Consider the following 24,415-nt stretch of genomic DNA (forward strand, 5'->3'; position numbering starts at 1 on the left):
ACTCAATAAAAATATTGCATCAGTAGTTTTTCTAAGAATCAATAGTTGCTTCAGTTTTTTTTTCTTTTTTAATTTGTTCATTTCTGTAAGTGCATGGATGTGTTATTACAATGCATTAGATTTGGTTCTTCATTTGATTTAGCTCTGGTTTTGAGTCTTCTTGACATTATGATGTATTGTTCTCATTTGTTTTGCCAGGAAATGGGTAAACTTGGGAAGAAAGCACGGAAATTTGCTCGTAAGAATCTTCAATCTGTGCTCAAGAAAAAGCGGAAACAGAATGCTTTCAGGAATTCTTTCAGGACAAGAAGGGCTTTTAGTAAGGCTCATAAATCCAAAATCCCCCCTTCATGTCTTCTTTAAGCTATTCAAGGTTGAATGAATTTGCTCTTTTGGTTTTTATTCAGGATACTTTCTCTCATCTCTCATCATGGATGTTAAAACTACTGATATACAAGATAACCATGACTAGCTTTGGTGAATCACACACTCAATTTAATTTTGCCTTCCAAATAAGAGAACTAAGTCACCCATTTGATTATTCAATATCTAGTACTTTTCTCACTGCATGTATTCCATGATCAACCGGAGAAATCTTATGAGGTTTTTGAATCAGTAAATACCTTTTCTGATGAAAGAAAATTTGATTAGGATCTTTAATATGGTTGAATAGGTTTAACACAAGAAATTTTCTATTGCAAAGCTCTGAGCTAGTTGGGATATGGTGGGTCAAGCTGCTTACAAGTAGCTCAGGTCTGGCAGTTAAAAGCTTCATTAAATTTTGGACGGCAAACTGAAAGTAACAAATGTTACCAGTTTGAATATTTGCCAACAATTTCAGATAAAATAGTGGAACATTTCCCTCTTCCATCTTGGAGCAAAGAAACTTCAGATCCTTGAGCTTTGCTGGGAGCGTGTAAAAACATAGGTGTTTATCCTTGGACCAATAGGATAAAGCCTATGTCACAGGGATTCGGCTAGCAGGGTGCCGCAATCGCGTCGACGCGACTCGACACGGGTGCGGCACCGGGTGCGGTCAACCCGACCCTGGGTGTGTTGACCGCACCCAGGGTCATTTGTGTCCAAATTTTTTATTAAATAAAAAAATGTGTCCAATTTTTTTATTAAAAAAAAATTGGCCGGGGGGAGCCCCCGCCCCCCCTTTCTGCAAGGGCAAAAACTCTGAATCAAGCTCCACAACTCATCCGCTCGACCCCTCCCCTGCACAAAGAGGGCGTAGGGAGGGGGCTCGACCCCTTCCCTGCACAAATATATATATATATATATATATATATATATATATATATATATATATATATATATATATATATATATATATATATATATATATATATATATATATATATATATATATATATATATATATATATATATATATATATATATATATATATATATATATATATTGCCGCACCCCCGCACCCAAGTTTTTTGAAAGTGTCCGCACCCGCACCCATGTGACATAGGATAAAGCCAACATAAAAAAACTTGGTACCAGGAAACTCTTGGTGAGGAAAAATGTCATGATAAATTAAATTTTTTATTTTTTGGAAAAACTCTAGGAAATATTAGCATGTGTAAAAAGTTAGAAATATGGGCAATATATATAAAAAAATTAAAAATGATTTATTATGTTGATATCATGATAAGACCATTATTGGAAATATTGCGACTTTTTATAGTATAGCAGATTTTGTAAACACTGCCATGTTTACAAAATATTGCCAATATTTGTAACTATGATAAAAGTTAAAACCAATTAAGACTATAAAAATATATAAAAACATAAAGAAAGACATAAATTTTTAAAAAAATGCCTTTATTAGATTAATTGATTTTTTTGTGGACCAAGCCCTATGGATATGATCCATATGGTTTGTTCAGTCAAAAGCAAGTTTTAGATCGTCCGATCAATTATATAGGTAGATCTTTTAAGGTTTCAAATTTTATGGTTCACAATGTATTGAAATTTCAAAATTGAAAAATTCATGCTTGTATGTCCAAACCAGAGTTATCAGAAGTGCCATAGGGCATGGGGAAGCGTGTTTTGTAAGCGTGAAACATGGCGCTTCTGAAATGTGCTGGGAAGTGCCAAAAAAATTTAGGGAGTGGGAAGCGCACTTCCCAATTTAGGGGAAGCTCATTTTCCCTTATTTTTTCATTTTTTTGTGTTTTTATTTTTCTTTTTTTTTGCTTCCCCCTCACTTCCTAGGTCGCTTTCGGTTTGCTTCCTAGTTTTCTTCCAAGACGATTCCTGATTCGCTTCTAAGTCGTCCTGCTTTTCCCGCTTCCTAAAATTTTGAAAATGCCTCGCTTCTCGCTTTTGCTTCTCGAATCGCTTCCTCGGCTAGCAACTCTGGTCCAAACCACTCATGATCTTTTCAAAATATTGCTGATATTTGTTACTATGCATAAAACCAGTGTTTAATTTTGCATTGAAAATTTGAATGCTTTGAAGTTTGCGATTTTCAAGTGGGAGCAATCTAAAGGCCGTTTGGATATTAAACCATCTAAAGAATGGTTAAGTTTTTTGGCCGATTGATCAATGCGGGCAATGATAACAGTGTATGACATGAACAAGTATAGTATGCCTCAAAGTGACTCCATTGTCTCTGCTCTGTAGGTATTCTGGACAAAATCCCTTTCTGGATGATATCACACCTCATTGATATCCTTTTAGCCCACGGGTTATGGTTGCTTGAAGTTGAAGATTAGCAGCAACTTGATTAAGGTTTATGTGTCTTTTTCATGCCCCCCCTGATGTAATCTTTCTACCTCCTTTTCAGTCTTCATGACTGGCTCAGGCCCTCAATGGGAAGCCAAGCAGAGAGTGCCTTGAGGATTGATACCATACATTGAATGAGCTTACATATAACGTCTTTAGTAGTTCATTAGATGTTTAAACATTTATATTATTATTTTAGTAGCTACAAATATTTTTTCCAGAAAATAAATGATAATTCCGCAAGTGTCATGTTGCATGAGGCCAACAATATTTTTGCTAATCTAACTGCCTGCGCTATTGCCTTCTTTTTGTAGTGTTCATAGGCAGTTGCTTCATAAGACATCGTTTATTAGGAACTTATCTCTACATCTAAGTTGCCCTGCTTGGTTTGTGTTTGCGCTTCTGTTCACTGAGTGGATTGTGTAACAAAATGTTTCCAAGTTTGTATAGTTTTTAACTAGACTTTTTGTTTATTTGCAAGCATTGATTAGGCCACCACATTTAAGCTCTATGGTTGGTTCTGTTATTGCAGGAGATAAAGGTGTTGTATATGTGAACCATCCAATCTCCTCAGATGCACAACTTGTAGAAGAGTAAGAAAATGCCACTATTTATTTTCTTTGCTATCACTTGCTTTAGATTATTTTTCTGACATCAACTTGCTTTAAATTGTTAGACATGCCAATATTGAATGTTAATTCCCATCAAAATTTACATCCCTTGTAAGATTGTTTTTCTGTGTTTTTCTTGTTTAGTTCCGCCTTTGCAGTTACTTTTCTTTATATTAGGATAAAACTGTACACTTCTACTGCTTAATACATGATGTAAGATTGAAGTTTGCCAAGAATCAAAGTGGCACCTGTACAATTTGCCTTTTCTTGTGCAGCCGATAGTTGACAAACTCGTGACTTGGATCCGGATTGCCTGACCCTTGACTTGTGAGTCAGCAGGTTGACTCGGTAATTTGGACGAGTTAGGACATGATTTTTTTAGTGTTAAGATATGGAAAAAATCAAACTCCAAACTGTATAATCACTAAATTTATTACATGACATCAATGACTAAGCTAGATAAGTATTCAACTATACATAATTGTTGATATTATGATTTAAAAATAGATGATTCTTTGTAAAAATTATCCTTTTATAAGCATTATGCACTAAAACCATGAAATGCATGACAAAAGACACATAAGTGGCATGCAGATAGGTGGTCCTGAATCGGTGACCCAGTTGGGATCCGATCCGGGTTGACTCAGGCGATTCTCGAGTCAGCTCTCTGGGTTTGCCAACTATGGTGCAGCCACTGCATTTTATATGTAATATATCTGTCTATTTATGATGGATTCTAGTTGGCTGCTTTTTCTGTTTGTTGTCAATAGCATCCAATTAGCCTCATTTTATATACATTTGAAAACTGTCTTAAGCTCCTCTTTGAAAGGAGACAAACTAAAACTTTTATAACATTTATTCTTTTGCTTCTGTTGTTTGTGGCTTCTTGTTCATTTTTGTCATGTAGCAGTTGTATTCGTGTGTTTTCTCTGTGCTATTGTGTAACTTGGGTATATTAATTTATTACCTTCTGTTTATATTTTGAAAATAAAATCTGCCATTAAATGGTAAATGGCATATATTGATAATCTGTGTTCTCCCACACTTTTATTGAAAAAATCTTGGCAAAATGAATAATTTTTTAAAAATTTATAAACTGAAGTTAAAAATACGTAAAAAAATTACTCAAATGCCAAAAGCAATAAATATGTCTCATCCATTGTTTTAAAAATGAAAAAGAAATGAAAGATGGGAGAGTCCAGAGGCCGAAATAAATACTTTCTTGCTTAGGATTAAGTTACATTCAGTATTTATTGCCATTAATTAGTTAGGAGAAAAAGATTGAGAGAGATGTGAATGATAAAATAGGATTATCAGCCAAAGTTTTTTAAAATCATTTATGAAACATAAATTATGATATTTTAATTTTAAATTATCACAACATTTTGAAAAATATCGTGATATTTTAAATGTTAGAACTGATGAAAAGATATCATAATATTTTTTTAAAATATCATGATATTTGTGACTGTGCTTATACCTTCTTCCATTGCCTTAGTTTTCTTTTACTGCAAAATTCAATTTTATGTTTTTATGAAAAACAGCTGCATTACTTGAGTTTTATCCTTACATACTTGTAATCACCATTGATAGCTGCTAACTTTTGTTTAGTTGCAAACTATGTTGTCAAAAGTGATACGTGGTTACCTAGTCAACTGGTACTGCCTACCCTACTTGTGTTCGCCTAATCCTCCCAGAGCCAATCCCTAGTTAGACAGCACAGAGTAGGATGACATTGTTTTTTATTTTTGAGGTCTTAAATTAATCCTATGCACTTAATTCCTATATGCTGTTTTTTGTGCTTATTTTCTTTATTACTTGAGAAAAATGATTGCTTGGGCCTTGTTAGGGACTGTTGCAATCGGATTGATATCAACATATATTCTTGTTAAAACCCACACACATACATGTGCGCACATGCATACACAAAAATTTGCGAGTCTCTATTACAGCTCAATGTTTCCAGAAGAGATGTTCTTGTAAGAGTAAATATTTAGTGCTATGCTGCTATTATGCATTTTAGAGCATACTAGGATCAGCATAGAGAATCTAGTACAAGACTAATGTGTGTTGCCAATTTGCCCTTATCTTCCCTTTTTAAAAATTTTCACAAGGTCTATTATGTTCAATGATAAAATGATTCTCGGGGTGTGCTTCTTAGGAGCCTTAGGAGGTCATTGTTAACATAATTCCTGCTTGCATGAGTAATTCAAACCATTTTCTTCTTCCTAGGTGTTGATTAAATGACATAATCGATGCCGATATTCTTTTTAGAATAATTTCTAGTGTATCAGTTGAAATTTTGTGTTGATTCTAGTGGAGTGGGTATTATTCTTGATCATAAAGATACCGATGCTCGACTTTGGAGAGCATCACACAATTTCACTTTCGCCCACTGATTAATTGTCAAGCATTTCACAATTTACTAAGTTCTTTCCACATTCATGTATGTTATTCAGGAGCTTCATTGTTTCCATTGGTTAATTGTTAAATGCAATTGAGTTTTCCAAATAGTCTGAGTCATATATTGCAAGTTTATATGACATGATTATTCAGGAGGTAGTGATGCTTTTTCAGTTTCCAGAAAGTAGCGAAATTTTTTTACTGAGATTCTAGCTAGATTATGGGCGTAATATCTTTCAATGTATTATGGAATTATCTGTGCGCATACATTTGTTCCATTTTGTATAGTTGTCTTAAGGTGAGGCAATTAATTAACGATTTAACTTGAAATGCAAGTGTTTATGTTCATATATAGTTATGCTCATCATTGTTGTCAGATATCCTGAAGGTATTGTAAATCAGGCGCTCGACGACATTTTTGCAGATACTTTTGGTAATGATGTTGACAATGATTCAGTTATAGATTCAGATTCGGAAAGTGATGGTCTTCTTTCTGAGGTAATGTCACGCTCTTCTAAAAATCCGGCCTCATCTTTTTCTAATTCCTTATTTATTTATGAAAGAGTTCTGAATTCTGATATTGGTTTCAGGATTTGAATGGTTCTTATCTTGTTAAAGATGGAAGTGATGATAATTCAGGTTGGAACATAATTACAACAGTGAAATTTGGTGTTTGAAATATCCTAAATTTTTGTTTTAGTAAAATCGCAAGAGGATATTTTTCAATATAATTGTTGTTGCTGTAGATGAAAGCTACCATACTGCTCTATCTGAGCAGAACAAGACAATTCAGGTGGAACTCGTGAAGCAGAAAAGTAAGTTAGATCGGCTGAAGAAAAAGGTAAGAACGACCTTGTACTTAATTAAGACCTTGAAATGACCATAGATATGAAGCTCAACATGATGGTATGTCTAACTAATATAAACATGTAGGGTTTGTTTTAAAAAATTTCTCTCCTATTTTGAAGACAAAAAAATTGATGGCTCACATTCATCATTGTAATGCACTTAGTTTTACCCAAAATGAACTAATGCTAGGGATGTCAATCGATCACGTTTGAGTCAGGTATCTGAAAAGTACAAATCTGATTAGTTGAATCGGTATAGCAAATGAATCTGATTAATAATCAGATTCGGATGCAGTTTTCATATTTTCATTTGAATCTAGATCCAAGGGTAATCCAACCCAATTCCTTATAAAATATATTTGATTAGCTAACCGAGTACAGGTTCAATATTGCCTTTTCCATCCAACTCTAAATTTGATTAAGCTAGATCCAGATAGGTCAGATTCACTAAGACCTAGATCTCAACTGAATATTTCCAGTTTACTGCCCTGGCTAATGCTCAGAAAGATTTTCATGTTATGACCCTTGAAATGTTGTATTCTTAAGTATGAAGAGCATATTTAAAGCAATAGAAGTGCTTTTTGTTTTTTATTTTTGCTTTTGTGTTTGCTCATAAAAAGAAAACAAGTGCATCTTTTGTGATATAGACAACTCTTCATACTTCTTTCAGTACGACATTATTTCTGGATGATTGAAATATTAATAAGGTTATGTTTGCTTCATTGTTTCACCAGGACCCAAATTTTGGTGAGTTTCTGGAAAAGCATAGTTTGGAGCTTCAAGCTGCAAGCAATGAAGAAAAAGTAAGACGTCCATCACTTTCCAGTTTCCACATGGCCATCATTGTACTGGCTTTCGACATTCTATTATCATTTTATCATTGGTAGGACTCCTATTGATATTAAAAAATTCTGATGCCATAAATGGTTGTCTTCTTAGGTTGTATGTCATGTCGGTAGTCATGTTATCAAGCCTACTCTTCTCTGTTCTTTTTTCCTTCACCCTTTTTCTTTTGTTTTTTTTTCTGGTGTGTGTCTATTCCAGATTGGTGTGCTCAAATCAGGCCAGATTGGGTCCAACTAACCAATCCTGATTGATTCCATAGATTATCCATACCAGTGGGAATCAATTTTAGAGTCAAGTTGAGTCAGATTAGTATAAAGTGGCAAGTGTCTGGTTGGACCAATCCATTGATTAGATCACCCAATTTTAACGTTCTTCTTATCATTTTTTGATAACTTTGCAGTGAATTTAGGTGGTTTTGTTCTTAGTTGTCATAGGCGCTAGGCGGAGCCTAGGCGGTGAGCCCCTAAAAAGCCTAGGCAGTCTAGGCAGTACCCCAAATAAAAAAACAAAAAAAATATATACAAATATGTAAACAAACTACTAAAATTAATAACAAATATGTATACAACATAAAATCAATCAACAATAAGCAATAGACAAAACAAAATATGTCGTCAAACACTATAAGATAATTATATTAAATAACCTGCTCAATACATTGTCCAACACAAAATATTTAACAACACAATACATTTAACTAAACATAGAATTCTGAAACATATGTCTATATATAAAAGTCATCTTCATTCTTCAGTATCAAACTTCATTTCAACGATTTCCTTCATTTATTGCATCTTTTAGTAGCTTGAGATGATGATGGCAGATCATCTTCATACAATTTCTGTCCCACAAATGTTGCAGGTACTTGTGCCTTTCTCTCATCATCTTTTTTAAGACTAGTAAGAAGCTCAACACAAATATCAGAAGGAATGCTATGTTTACATAATTTCACAGTGGAGTTAATATGTCCCACAACATGATATTTAAATCTATACAATCCTTCATGCATTATAAAATCACAAAAATTACACTTCACTATTTCTTTGGCATCTCTAAGTCAATAGTGTACAATATTTCAATGCAGGTTTCTTTGAGAGGCATCCTCCAAGACCTCTACCCTCCATCGACTTACTAGAACACGAATTAATAAATCTAATCACTACAAAGATGTAAAATAATGTAACTGATAACCATGTTAAAAAATGAAACAAAGAACAATGGAATAAATAAACCATGCAACTGATAACCAATGCAAAAAATTAAAACATAACCAATTAATCACCAAATAAAAATATAAGCATACAGACATTTAACAAATCTACACACATAACATAATTAACTTTAACTGTATTTAAGTATAAAATAGTAAAAAAAACCAATAAGTTTATAATAACAACTTAAATTTAATCCTTAGATGAACTTGAAAGTCTATCATCATCTTCATTGATGTATTGCTCTTCTTCTTCAGTTTTATTTGCAGAGTTAGCTTATTCCTCTTCTTCTTCCACCCTCACCACCTTCTTTCCTTTGTCAAACATTTTCTTTCTTAGGACATTAGTTACACGTATTTTTACCCCCACCCTATGCCTTAACGCTCTGGATGCCTTATCAACAAGATCTCATGTAAGTGATGTGTCATTTTCAAAGATTAACATTGACTTCTCTTAAGACAATGGGGTCGAGATCTCCTTTTTTTCATTCTCTCCTCATACCTTCGTTTCAATTTATGATTATATTGCACAAAAAACAAACCATTCAACTTTTTGTGCAAAAGTCAGTTTCTTTTCTTTGTATGAATCTATAAAAATATATATAAAGTTAAAATATATACAAACTGACAAATATTATTTAGTAATTAGTAGTAAATAATATTTTACTGCTTCAAAAGTACTTCAATCACGTTCACAACTGAATGTAATGCATGCGAGACCTAAGACTTGAACAACAAAGGTCTGGAGCTGGAGACAACCAATGGCAAAAGAAATCCACCAATCTACTATAAAAAAATCAAATTACATATAATTAAAGTATATGTTGAAACTTGGTTTGAGAAAAGATAGAAAAGTACCTTCACGATTAGCCCTAATCACCCTTAAGTAGTGATTAGGGTCAATAAAGAAAATTACACTAGAGACCATTGAAAGTTAAAATATAAACAAGACCACCCAATAAACCCCTCACGATAAAAACTCTCAACACTCCCCCTCAAGCTGGAGCATAGATATCAATCATGCTCAGCTTGTTACAACACTTTGAGAATTCTGTGATAGGAAGGGGTTTGGTAAAAACATCTGCTACTTGATCTTCTGAAGAAACATGAAAAGTTGATATATTTCCCACTTGAACCATATCCCGAATATAATGACAATCTATCTCAATATGCTTAGTCCTCTCATGAAACACATCATCTTAATAGGCAGAGAAACCTTTATGCTCAATCCGGTAAGCATAGATTTTATCCAAATCATTTCAGCGGCAGTTTGTGCCATGACCCTATATTCTGACTCAACACTTGATCTTGCTACTACAGCTTGTTTCTTGCTTCTCCATGAAACTAAGTTGCCACCAACAAAAACACAGAACCCTGTAGTAGACTTCCTATCATCAACCGACCCTGCATAATCAGCATTAGTATACGCAACCACATCAAGATTTGCCTCTTTTGTAAACAATAGACCTTTTCCTGGAGATGTCTTCAGGTATTTAAGATCCATCATAGCTGCCTCCCAATGAACTTTTCTTGGTTTATCCATGAATTGACTCAATTTGCCAACAACAAATGATATGTCAGGCCTAGTTACAGTAACATAGAGAAGTTTACCAATGAGAGTCCTATAGGACTTACTATCAACTGCCTCAGATTGCTCGTCATACAAGAACAGTTTAGGATTCATGGGAATAGTGGTTGGTTTTGCATCAAGCATCCCTGTCTCCTGTAAAAGATCAAGCACATATTTACTCTGAGAAAGAACCATACCTTCTCTATTTCTTTCTACTTCGATTCCCAACAAGTACTTGAGAGGACCCAGATCCTTTGTAATAAAGTATTTCTGCAGATATGCCTTGGTGCTTGAAATCTCCTGCTCATTATCTCCAGTTAAAATTATATCAACATAAACAACCATAGTCACAAAACCCTTAGAGCTATTCTTTATGAACAAAGAATGATTTGATGGTGACCTCTGAAAACCAAATTTAGACATCACCTCAAACAATTTGTGAAACCATGCACGCGGGCTTTGCTTTAGGCCATATATTGCCTTTTTTAGTTTGCACACTTTGCCACACTCTCCCTGTCGTTCGAAGCCAGGCGGTTGTTGCATGTAGACCGTCTCAGATAGATCCCCATACAGAAAAGCATTCTTCACATCAAGCCGAGTCATACTCCACCCATGATGAACAACCACAGAAGTAACTAAGCGTATAGTGCCCATTCTGGCTACGGGAGAGAAAGTCTCAAAGAAGTCCACCCCATATGTTTGGGTGTAGCCTTTGGCGACTAGACGAGCTTTGTGTCTCTCCAGAGTGCCATCAAAATGATATTTAATAGTGTACACCCACTTACAACCAACAATGTCTGCATCAGAAGGAGGATCGACAAGCTCCCAAGTCCCTTGAGAAATCAAGGCGTCCATTTTTTCTTGCATTGCTTGTTTCCATTGAGGATCTAATAAAGCCTGTTGATGATTGATAGGACTGGAGATGGCAAATAAAGCAGATAGAGAGTTTTGCATGCTCTTTCCAATCTTGTCTATGGACACAAACTTTGAAATTGGGTGCAGAGTACATTCACGCATGCCTTTCCTCAAGGCTATGGGCAAATCATTTTTAATCTCAGGATCTGCTCTACGATCATCAGGATAAGCAATAGAATCATCAACATAATCAGGATCATTGACTGCAGGAGAAGAAGACGATGAAGGGCCACGAGAGGAGGCTTGACGACGAGTATACACCAGTGGAGGATCATGGAACCGAGTTGAAGAGGGATCAGAACATAATGAAGGCAATAAAGGAACTGACTCCAAAGGAATGGGATGAATGGGTAAGGGAAATGATGTGGACATATCAGGATTCACAATAGACGCGCACGGCGAGAAGTAAGGAATGGTCTCAAAGAATGTGACATTCGCACTGATATACTCTTTACGAGCAATGGGGTCAAGACATTTGTACCCTTTTTGGTTTTTTGGATACCCAAGGAAGACACACTTAGTTGCCTGTGCAGCTAGTTTGTCCCTAGTAGGTCCAATTTTTTGCACAAAACAAACACAACTAAATACCTTAGGAGAAACTTTGAACAAAGAACAATCAGGATAAAGTTGTCTGATAGGAATTTGGTCATTAAGAGCAGTACAAGGCATTCTGTTAATAAGGTAACAAGAAGTAAGAAGGGCATCTCCCCAAAAAGAAGCTGGCATGTTTGTTTGAATCATAAGGGTTCGAGTTACTTTCAAAAGGTGTCGGTGTTTTCTTTCAGCTACCCCATTTTGCTGGGACGTATGGGCACATGAAAATTGGGGGCAAATCCCATTATCCCGATAAAATTGTAATAGTTTGCTAGATTTGAATTCAAGAGCATTATCAATGCGAACAATTTTAACAATGGCACCAAATTGAGTATTTATTTCAAGAATAAAAGATTGGAGCATACACAAGACTTCAGATCTCTCCTTTATTAAAAAGACCCAAGACACTCTAGAGTAGTCATCTACAATGACAAGGTAATACTTGGAGTGAAACCTATTAGGAACCCGACTAGGCCCCCAAACATCAACATGAATTAGATCAAAAGGACTTTGACTAGTATAACTCTAACTTAAAGAAAAAGAACTACGATGATGCTTGCCCAACTGACATGCTTCACACTGAAAGGACGCTGTAGGAGAGACCTGTGGAATGACTCTTTGAAGCTTGGAAAGATAAGGATGACCCAATCTGAGATGCCATTGGTAGGAATTAGAACTCGATTCCACACACGAAGTTGCTACTCCAACAGGTTGTGTAAGATATAAACACCTCCCTCCTCATGGCCTCCACCAATCTTCTTCCCAGGCAGCAAATCCTGAAATACACAAGAACCCGGGTCAAATATAACTCGACAATTTAGTTCTTTTGTAAGCTGGCTTACGGATAATAAATTCTTAGGAAACTGTGGAGCATGGAGAACATATTGAATCCGTAATGTAGGGGTAAAATTCACATCTCCTTGCCCCACCATTGGGGATAATCTACCATCTGCCAATTTAACATGACGAGGGAAAGATGTATGAACCAGTGTAGAGAAACTATGTGAATCTCCACAAAAGTGTTGAGAGGCGCCATAATCAATAATCCATATCTTACCTCCATCATCCAACTGAGTACCCGCAGAGCATGCCACATCAGTCACTACAATAGAGGCAGACACAAATGCAGAACTCTGAGAAAGAAGCTGATCATATTCTGCACGACTGAGAGTAATCGTATTGGTTGAAGAAGTAGGCACAGGTTCAGTGATGGAAGAGACAACCGGAGTTGTTGCTTTGGGGAACGATAATGAGCTCTGAGGGTGACTTCTAGGGTTCTTATCCCAACAACGATCCTCAAGGTGCCCTTGCTTGCCACAATATGTACACTGAAGCCTGCTACGACCTCCACTGCCTCTTCCACGACCTCTGCCTCTGCAAGAACTAGGTAAACCATGCCCTCCTCCACCAGTGACAATAAGAGCTGAAGTCTGAGAGTCTCCATGAGGCGGAAGAAAGGTAACAGCAAGACGACTTAACCGGTTGTAGGCATCAGCTAGAGTAGGGATCTCTGAGCTAGTAAGCATTTGCACCTTGGCTACTAAGTAATCTGGAGATAATCCTGATAGAAAACGAGCCACCATAGTCTACTCCTGATGGGTTTTATGATTAGTGCAGCAGGGAGGACGAACAGAGTTGAGCCTTTTATAGGCTGATTTAACTGATGCATAATATTGGGAAAGATTCTGATCACCCTGCTGCAACTGAAATATCTCTTGCTCAACTTACAAAATTCTACTAACATTTTTGTCTTGAGAGTACGTGTCATGTAATGAATCCCACATCTCCTTTGCAGTAGAATAGTAAATTAAGCCGTCTGCAATATGTGGCTGAACACTATTCATAATCCAAGACATAACAATGTCATTATCTTCCTACCATGTGGCATATTTCCCAGTTTTCTCTATTGGTTCCTTTTTTAACAAAATATGTTTTCGACGATGTCCTGACACAGACATCATAAAAGTCCTCGACCACCTTTTATAATTATTGTCGTCCAGCTTTATGGACGACCCATAAGAGAAGGGATTAACAAAAGCTTTGTACTCTGCAGACACTTCAAACCTTTGTTCACCAGCACTGGACTTTATTTCAGCCATGGTATTTCACTGCTGACAGTAGCAAGCTAATGAGCCGGATAATAATAATAACCAGAAAGTAATCACGAGCAAACTGATAGTAAAAAAATAGATTCCAGCTGAAATAAAATCCTTGTCTTGCAATATATATATATATATATCACATACGCCACCAGCAAGATAATAAATCTGATCACCACTATAAAAATTAATTTTAGATGACAAAAATTGATTTCACATATGAACTTCAACAAAAATTAATTAGATCTGATTAAATCTGATTCCAACAACAGCAAGCACTACAGATTTAACGCCTACCACATCAACACGGCTCTGATACGAGCAAATCTGATTCCAACGACAACAAGCACTACAGATTTAACACCTACCACATCAACACGACTCTGATACGAGCAACAGTCAGTCAGCCACACCATTCAGATCTGATCCAACATCAACGCTCCACGCTACACGACATCCAATTACTGCACGATCTCAGATCTGCTCCACCCAATCACAAAATGATTGCTGATCTGATGCAACACGATCATGATGTCAGATCTGCTCCACGCAATCTCCACATGATGGTAGATCTGATGCACCACGATCCATCAATATTACTGAGGCGTCATCAACAAGGAGCAAAAGAGGAACACATGATCTAGTGTGTCTGATCAGATCTGCATATTGTGTAGAACTAGTCAGATCCCAGGTCATGAGACTGAGGAAAGAACCTAGGGTTCGATCAGAAGGAAGATCGAACAAACTAGATATAGGCTAGGAGGAGAGAAGAAGAAAGAAAAAAACTATGATAAAGAGGGAAGAAAGAAATTCAACCTAGGTGTTAGATTCTCCCAAGAATGAGAGGCTTTGATACCATGTTGAAACTTGGTTTGAGAAAAGATAGAAAAGTACCTTCATGATTAGCCCTAATCACCCTTAAGTAGTGATTAGGGTCAATAAAGAAAATTACAAAAGAGACCATTAAAAGTTAAAATATAAACAAGACCAACTGATAACTTTTCTGATTTCCAATAAACCCCTCACGATAATAACTCTCAACTGTATATAAGTTATAAAAATAATGCAAAAGGGGTTATATGAAATTTAATCATCTTACCTAGGGTTTACACCAGAGTTACCAGTCAAGGAAGCGGGAGCGGGAAACGATACGAGAAGCGGGAGCGGGAAGCGAGATACTTTCAAAAATTTAGGAAGCGGGGAAGCGTGGGACCACTAAGAAGAAAATTACGAACCGTCTCGAAAGCGACCAAGGAAGCGAACCGGAAGCGACCTAGGAAGCGAACCGAAAGCGAGGGGGAAGCAAAAAAAATGAAAAAATGGGGAAGCGAGGGGGAAGTGCGCTTCCCAAAAAAAGGGGATGCTTCCCCACACATTTTGGAAGTGCGACGTTTCGTGCTTCCGAAGCGCGCTTCCCTTTTTACCTAGGCGCTTTCGGTAACTCTGGTTTACACTTTCTTCTTCCTCTTTGCTAACTCCATTTCAAAAGGCCCAATAGCAGTTCTATATCTTATGAGTTGGTCTAGTAGTGTGTCTCGATCCTCTTCGCTTTGAACAAGACGATTGGCACAATCATATAAGTCATTCTTTATCTCCTCATTGGACTCGATATTTTTATACTTATAATATATGGCTGGATTCAAATATAGGTTTGTTGCATGCAAAGGTTTGTGCAATTGATTGCTCCACCTTTTATCGATTATCTCCCAAACCCAGCCGCATATTTGTTTATCATCACACACATTTACCTACTAAGTAAAAGAATTGAAAGTAACCATTATAGAAGCTAAGATAAAATGTAATTTACAATTAGTAGAATACAAAAAAATTAATTTATAATTATACTTTTATTTTTTCCTTTCCACGATCCATTTTCTTGTAGATGTAACCCATAGTAGGCTTTTCATCTCTATCAACCAATCGAAGCATGTCAAACAAGGGGGCCATTGTTTTCAGAGCACAACTCACTCTCTTCTAAAATTTTGAACTCAAAATCATGCTTTCACATCTTTTACCAACTGACGTTTTTGAAAAACTATTTTTTTCCCAATCATCTCTAAGAAATATGAACTTTAGGCATTTTTTCCAATTATATATGCTTTCTAGAGTAAAAACATGGCAAATTTTGTCACTGCAGGCCTATGTAAGTCCTTTTGTGTGTGTGCTCTCATCATACTCAACACTTGAGAATGTTTGTAATGAATACCACCAATTGCCTTGCTTTTCCGGAAATGTTCTTCAACTCTTTCAATTATCCTATATATTCCAACATCATATCTATACAATGTGCAGCACAAAGAGTCCAAACTAAATGCTTTCTCTTATCCATAAATAATTTACCTGCTTTCACATAGTTTGAGGTATTATCAATAACAACTTGAACCATATTCTCCTCCCAAACTTCAACAATATCATTCAACAATGCAAAAAGCAAATTTGCATCTTTTACTTCATTTGATGCATCAACTGATTTCAAAAACATTGTTCCCAAAAGGCAATTAACAAAAAAATTAATGAGTGTACACCCTTTTGTATCCATGTTTGGACCAATGCACTTTGTATTGGTCCAAGAACTCCTTCATTTTCTTTATTTCTTTATTCAAAAGTAGTTCTCGCAACTCGTGATATGATGGAGGCTTCATCCCTGGTTCAAATTGGCCTATAGCTTCAATCATACTGTAAAATGAAGGCAACTTCGCTGTATTAAAAGGTATTCCACCGTCATAAAATCACCTATTAATGTACTCGTACACTGTTTCTCTTTTTTCCTTTTTGAAGCAATTTTCAAACATAGTTTGTTTGTTTGCTTGCCTTCCTTTCTCTGTTGAATCACTTTGAAAGTATAGATCCATAGCCCTTTTGGTCTAAAGCCGAATGTACTACTCCCCTCCATCTATGAAACTGCATTCACGTCCTTCGCCATAATCGGAAGCTGAGAATAAACTTTCATTTTTTTCGTATATATTGACCGTCTCTCTCTTATTTTTTTCATCTCTATTCTTCTTTGATTCCTCCATGTACTTAGAAAGTACTTGCTTGATTTCTGCAATTGTTTTATCATAAGCCTTCACTTTTCTTCCAATCCCAAGTAGATGCCGTTTTATTTTATATATACATCCTTTATAAGTTCAACATTTAAGGTATGTCACAGAATTCAGATCTTGTTTATCCTTAATATAGGCCCACTCCCATGTTGGATCACCTGATTTTCTCTTAAAGTTCTGAATATGTTCCAAATTTGAAAATGTGGACCCACTAGCACTTGCAGATGAAGCCCCCTTCCATTGTTCTAAAAAATGATAAGAATCTAAAAAAAGGCAACATCTAAATTTGCTAAATAAAAAGGAGTAAGCAACAAATAACATATCAGCAAAATATGAATTCATAATAAAAAAACCCTTAAGTTTTTTTTTGTAATTGCAGCACACATTTAAAGACAACTTTAACAGGAGCAAACCCTAGGTTTTTTATTAACTATAAAAAAGTTTAGGTGTGTTTTTAACAATATTGAAAACTTAGATGTGTTTTTTATAATCAACAAAAATTTAGGTTTTTTTTTAAAATGTCCCCCAAAAAACATAGTTAAACCTAATTTGAGTTGGGTTCTGGTCATTATTTTATGCCTATCCTGATGTTTGGGTTTGGGCTCAGTCAGATACCAGACATGGATCCGGCCCATTGACTGCCCAAGATGAGATCTGTGAACTTATACCCAAACAAATGTTTATCTGTGCACTTATACCCTAACAAATGTATATTTGTGCCCACACATGCAACATTGGAAATAGCCAGTAACAAAAATTGGAGTGTGGCTGAGATTTGTTCGGATCACAGTAAATCTTTTTAGAAGAATTTCTAACTTGTCCGCACGGGAATTTGTAGGGGATTTTCAAAAAATGATTGGTTTTCTTTCATAGAATCAGTAATTTAGAGAAAAAGTCAAAAGGAAATTTACAAAAGCCAACAAGCAAAAATGTTTGGTTTATAAGAGGAAAAAAAGAGAAAAACATAACTGCCACAACATAGATGAAAATATTATTCATGGCAGCATTGATCCCAATTTCATGGAGATACTCTTTACACTGGTGTATAAAGCAGAGCTACCGGAAGCTTCTTAGATAGGTGGGAAGCTCGCTTCCTGGAAACTCGCTTCAGAAGCGTGATACTCCTCGCTTCCGAAACTTGATGAGAACCTCGATTCCCCCATGCTTCTCCTATGCTTTCCACACGCCTCATCTATTCTTCTTATATGTTCTCTTACTCAACTTTTCTTGTTTTTTATGTGTTTTCTCTCACTTTTCTCACTCACTTCCATGTACTTTCTCTAAATTGGTAGTCATCATTTTTAGATTTTGTTATACATTTAATTCTTACACTAAAAAAACATGAAATTTAATATTCGTCACTTTTATTTTAGTTTTTATTTGTGTTTCATTTTGATTTTCATTCAATTCATATATTTCTTTTATTTATTCTTCGCTTCCCGCTTCCTATATATTTTAAAATGCATTGCTTCTCGCTTTTGCTTTCTGTATCGTTTCCCGCTTCCGTTTCCTAGTCTGGCAACCTTGGTATAAAGTGATCCTAATAAACCGATAATGTCTATTTAGTACAAATATGACACCCAATAGTTTGCTTCATCACTCTTTTTTTTATAGGCAAGCCATCACTGAGCATTTGATCTTTCTAGATTTATATTCTGATCAAATATATCACACTCACATCATTGGAATCACACCACGGAGCCAGCCCAAACTGTGAAGTGTGAACTCAAAAGGACAGTTTAAAAATGTTAAAAAAAATGTGAAATGTTAAACAAAATGCTACCAAATAATGTCCCAAAATATGATGAAGAAAACCGTGGCACCAACAGCTTGAAACACTGAACACATTATTAGAATACTTTAATTCTTTTTCTTCACTTACCTTTGTTTATAAGGTTCATATGGAGAGTACAACTTTTAAGAGAGAGAGAGAGAGAGAGAGAGGTAGCGGTACCTGTAGAGGGAGGAGAAGGTTGACCTTCTTCGGCTCTGCCCTAGCGAGAGAAAGGAGAGAGAACGGAGAGAGAGAGAGTGGAGCGAAAAAAGGGGAAAAATGACCCTTTTCCCCCTTTTATACATGTTGATAACAGTCAACGGAAAAAAAATACCGACCTAGGCATATGCCTAGGCACCACCTTTGACAACTAAGCTTACCACTAACTAATGCTAAAATCCATAAGTACCCCTGAAAAAATGAAATGTACACATAAATACAAAGAGGGGGTACCACACTAAATGTAATACACATATGATACATAAGTCTCATATGTGATTTAACATAAGAACCGAGAATATAGCTGTAAATTCATAAAACGATATTAAAGGCAAAATATCACAATATTTTAAAAATATCATAAATTTATATATGTCATGATATTATCGTGATAATATCATGATATTATAAGTTGCCTTTTACTTTTTATTATATCTTAACTATGATTTCTTCTTTCTTTTGTTTTTTTACTTATTTTTTGTATTATGTGTTGCTTTTCTCACTTATTGCTACTGTTTTTAAAAATTTTTTAAGCACCAAGTTTATATTTATCAACCAAACCTAGAGAAATTGCCTTGCTAAGATATGTCCGAGACCGATATTTGTGACTATGATAATATATATTTTTTATATTTATATAATGCATGTCTACCTATTTTATTGCTTGTTGATCATTGATTTATATTTTATACTACTGTGATATAAAAAATTCTAAAATATTGTTTATTCTGTTTGATGCCATTATTTGGGCTATTTCTTGATTCTTTCTTTCCTGTGTTCACTTATTCTCAACTTTTATGTGTTGCTTACTTTGTTAGCCTTCACATGACAGCTTTCAGATGATGAAGGTGAACCAAATGAGAGCAGCAGCAACAAAACCGGGGAAAATTCAAGTTTATGTGAACATAAAATCCTCACAAGTTTCTCCATTGATTCATGGTGCCAACAGATCATGAATCAACAAAACATCTCTGTGCTTCCTAATCTGTTAAATGGATTCTGGGTTGCATGCCATTATGGAAGTGATAACTCTGATGCTCTATTATACAAGATTCAGACAAGAGCAGCTTTCTGCAAGGTTTTGTTAATTGTGCTTCATGAAGCAGACAGTATATTCCGAAGATTATTGGGAATGTCAAGCTCTGGTTGCAAGGACACTGTACTGAGCTTGCAAAATACTTCAAAATGGGCCTCAGTGAAACCACTGGTTAAGTCTTACATCAAAAGTACATTGTATCTTCTGACTCAGGCTACAGATACACAGATAATTGTCTTCGTCCTTTCTCGGCTCAGAGATTCAGTTATATTTTTAGTTGCATTTCCGGTTTTGCTACAAAGGCTTAGCAAGGTAACTGTTGTTGAACAAGCTAGAATCTATTGAGAAGCAAAAGATATGCATATGTATGCGTAAACATGCACGGATGTGCCCCATGCTATCCATGTGCATGCTTGTATTTGTGTGCTGACGTTGTCATGTCTGTGTTTTTCCAAAAAACATGTTTGTTTTTTAGTTTTATGCTTTGTTCATTACATTAGGCCATTTCTACGGCAAAATCGTGAGACTTCTTTTAAATGCAATGAAGTTTCCAGGATCTATATTGCATGATCCTGCTGGTACAACAGAAAGGATATATTTGGTATTTCTTTGGGAGAAAAGTTTTCTTTATGAGGAAAGACGTAGGGAACAAGGGGTTTCAGTGCTAAATTTTTTAATGAGCAAATGTGGTTATTTCACAAAATTCATTTATTGCAGATGAAAAACCCTTTTTAGTTGTTTGCATCTATTATTTCATAATAATTCATATTTTGAGAAAGGTTTTTTCCTTGTTTGTCTCAAAGTGCTTGTCCATCACATGGGAAGAGGTGTACTTAATCTGCTAGGAGCTCACATAGATTGGAACCCCTACAGTTAACTTATTATCATTATACATGAGATTGATTTGAACCGTTGTTGTTACACTCGACTATTGCAAGGGCATTCTTGTGATGAATGTCTAATAACTTATCACTTCATGGATTTTTATTATCTCATATGTGAGGTGATTGCAGATTGGCATCCACCTATGGGCAACTGGAGGAGGGAGAGTCTCTTTGGCAGCATTCTTACTCATCCGAAGCATGGTTCTGCAGTTAAATTCAGATTGCTATGATTCCTTCCTAACGAACATGTACAGAACATTTTTGGCACACTCCAAATTTGTTGAACCGGAAAACATAAACCATATCCAGTTTCTTGCTGATTCTGTTGTGGAGTTGTACTCACTAGATATTGCTAAGTCTTACCAGAAGGCATCCATCCTTATACAGCACCTTTCCAAGGTTTTGCAGCATGCCCTCAAAACCAAGACGGAGGTCAGTTTTTCAGCTCATGCATATCACAATTTTAAAAGCCAAATTAGTTTGCTAGTTATCGTGTCTAATTGTTCCTGCTTGTCCATCTATGCATAATGTAAAATATTGCAGTTATTGAATATATTAAGAAGTCTAAGATTTTAGGTTATTGAATATTGTAATATTATGCATTATTGGATGTTTTGGTACCCTTTTTGGTTATAGTATATCAAAAAGCTTAGCCTTTTAAGAGGAAATATTTATGTAGAACCTATATATATGAAATATGATGTTACAATATAAAGAAAATTCCTCAGATCTAGTAAACCATCTCCCCCCACTCCTTCACTTTCTCTCTCTTTGAAACATGCTAGGCCCTTGTTTGTTGCCTTCTTTAATAATGGGAAACTCCTAATAATACTTAATATCCAAAAAAAGAAAAAAAAATTCTGAAAGAACAAAAGCACGATTTATAATACTTGTACAGTGTAGTCGATTGAACCTCAACCTTGCGAAATTATGAACATTATGTATGTAACAAACAAACCTTCTCATTTCCTTAAGAGTCATTGACACTTCCAATTCTGTAGATTGGACTGCAGAATTTGCAATTTGATCAAGCCACATGATCAAGATATAGCTGGATAGATGTCAGACACATATAGGGATGTAACTGGGTTGGATGTGGTTTCAATGTAGGCATAATTGGATACAACCGATGTCACATGGACTCGGTTTGGAGGTCGATGCACCCGTGTCGACATGCCCCGACACGGGTGCGGCTTCAGACACGGGGCAGACTCGGTCAACAAGTGTTGGACTCGGTCAATGCATCGGGGCCGAGTCCGTCCACTTTATAGACTCGGTCAACTTTGACCGAGCCTATTGTTGTCCATATTTAAAATTTATTTTGGACTCGGGTCGGGTCCGATCCGGATCCAAAATGTTTATCGGGGTCGGGGCCGAACCCTAAAGAGGCTACGCAAGGGGAGGGGCTTACGACAGACCCCTCCCTGCTGATCTTTCCCTCTCCCCCAGTCGTCCCTCGCTTTTCGTCCCCTTCAGTCTCGCCGACGACCGAGACCCTAACGATCGTAGCCGCAGCCAGCCATCGGCGACCCCAGCCACCGATCCTCTCAGGTATGCACTCCTCCCTCTTTCGTTCTTCTTCCCCTTCGTCCGGTAGGGGGCAGATCCCCCTGCCTCGTTCGTGTTTTCCGGCAGGGGATGGAGGCCCCTGCTTGAGTTTATTTTTCAGCAGGGGGCTCCCCTGCCTCAGATTTGTTTTTCGACAGGGGGCTGCCCCCTACGTCAGATCTGTTTTCCGGTAGGGGGCTCCGCCCCCTGCCTCAGATCTATTTTTCGGCAGGGGGCTGCCCCCTGCGTCGGATCTGTTTTCCGTTAGGGGACTTCGCCCCCTGCCTCAGTTTATTTTTTGGCAGGGGGCGGAGCCCCCTACCTCGTTCGTGTTTTCCAACAGGGGGTGGAGGCCCCTGTCTCAGTTTATTTTCCGGCAGGGGGCTCCCCTGCCTCAAATCTGTTTTTCGGCAGGGGGCTGCCCCCTGCCTCAGATCTGTTTTCCGGCAGGGGTCTCCACCCCCTACCTCAGTCGTAGATTTTCAGCAGGGGGCGGAGCTCGCCTCAGATCTGTTTTCTGATAGGGGGCTCTCCCCTCTGCCTCAACCCCTGCCTTTGTTATTTTCTATCAGGCACACAGTTAGAGGGGTGGAGCTCTTATTACTATTTTTTTGAAGAGTTTATTAACTTTATTTACATATTTTCTATTCACTTTTCACTTTTCAGATATAATGGCGAGTTCTAGTGGTGTCAATAGAGTTGGTTCAAGTTTAACTCTGAATTAGAAGTTTCTTAACCACTTTGGAGGCTTGTGACAAAAGGGATAAAAAGCTAGTGGTGGTAGTGGTGGGAATGTGCAGTTTCATTGTAATTTATGTACGATTGTTTTCACGGGTTCTTATACGCGTGTGAAAGCACATCTTTTGCATATTCGTGGTCAAGGAATTAGGCAATGTTCTGGGGTTGATAAAGACTTGTTAAAGCAATTAAAGAAAGAACAAGAGGAAGCTGAAAAGAAGAAAATTGCAGAGATGAGAAGCGATTCGAGTTTTTGAAGAAAAGAAAGATGGAAGGCAATAAAACAATACAAGGATCATTCAAAAACATGGCAAGAGCAGAAATTGATAAAAAGATTGGTCGATTCTTTTACTCAAGCTCAATTCTTTTTAATGTAGCTAGAAGTCCATACTAGAAAGATATGATTACATCTTTGACTAATTATAATTTGAGTGGTTATATGCCTCCTAGTTCAGAAAAACTAAGAACAGTTTTTCTTGCAGAGGAAAAAAATAGAATTGAAGACTTGTTAGAGACCAAAAAATTTGCATGAAAACATCATGGAGTGTCTATTGTTTCTGATGGGTGGACTGATATACAAAGGCGTCCACTGATAGACTTCAATGCTTACTCACTTAATGAGCCAATCTTTTTGAAGACTCTCGATGCATCTGGGGAGTATAAAGATGCTGAATATTTAAAGAGATTATTTGTTGAAGTGATAAAAGAAGTGGGTGAAGAAAGTGTGGTGCAAATCATTACTGACAACACTTCAGTTTGCAATCGTGCATGAATGAATTTGGCAAGTGAAGATACGTATTCACATATTTTTTGGACTCCTTGTGCAACACACAGTTTAAATTTGGCACTTAAGAGTATATACAATCCATCAAAAGATAATGCACATGCACATGAAATGTGTTTATAGATTGAGGAAATAGAGCATGATCGAAATATTAGAAATTTTGTTGTAAACCATCATCATGCCCTTTCTATATTTAATCGGCATTCTGATCTCAAGTTACTGAAAGTTGCTGAAACTCGTTTTGCTTCTCATTGTTATGATGCAAAGAATTAAGCAACTCAAGAATGCATTGATGATGATGGTGGCTGATAAAGATTGAGATTTTTATCGCACTGAAGATGATGTTAAGTCTCAAGCTATCAAAAAATGCATCTGTGATGATTTTTGGTGGGATAAAATTACACATTTTGTTGAATTTACAGAGCCTATTTGAGAAATGTTGAGAGAAGTTGACAGAGATATACCCATGCTTCATAGAATTTATGAAACGTGGGACAATAAGATTGAAAAAGTTCAAAGTATCATTTTTAAACATGAGAAGAACGA

The 24,415-nt window shown here is 36.4% G+C and overlaps 1 protein-coding gene across 1 annotated transcript in view; it reads left to right on the forward strand.

Moving 5' to 3' along the window:
- Positions 1-201: 201 nt before the first annotated feature.
- The window catches only part of LOC149818514 (protein REBELOTE-like), a 30,263-nt gene continuing 6,049 nt past the window's right edge, over positions 202-24,415 (forward strand). The window contains exons 1-5 of the mRNA XM_089986234.1: positions 202-319; positions 3,279-3,339; positions 6,138-6,258; positions 6,351-6,399; positions 6,507-6,601. Of these exons, the coding sequence (XP_089842360.1) occupies positions 202-319; positions 3,279-3,339; positions 6,138-6,258; positions 6,351-6,399; positions 6,507-6,601 (444 nt within the window). The remainder of the gene's footprint in view (positions 320-3,278; positions 3,340-6,137; positions 6,259-6,350; positions 6,400-6,506; positions 6,602-24,415) is intronic.

Source organism: Nuphar pumila, chromosome 13 (genome assembly GCF_984573655.1).
Source record: "Nuphar pumila chromosome 13, dmNupPumi1.hap1.1, whole genome shotgun sequence".
NCBI lineage: Eukaryota > Viridiplantae > Streptophyta > Magnoliopsida > Nymphaeales > Nymphaeaceae > Nuphar > Nuphar pumila.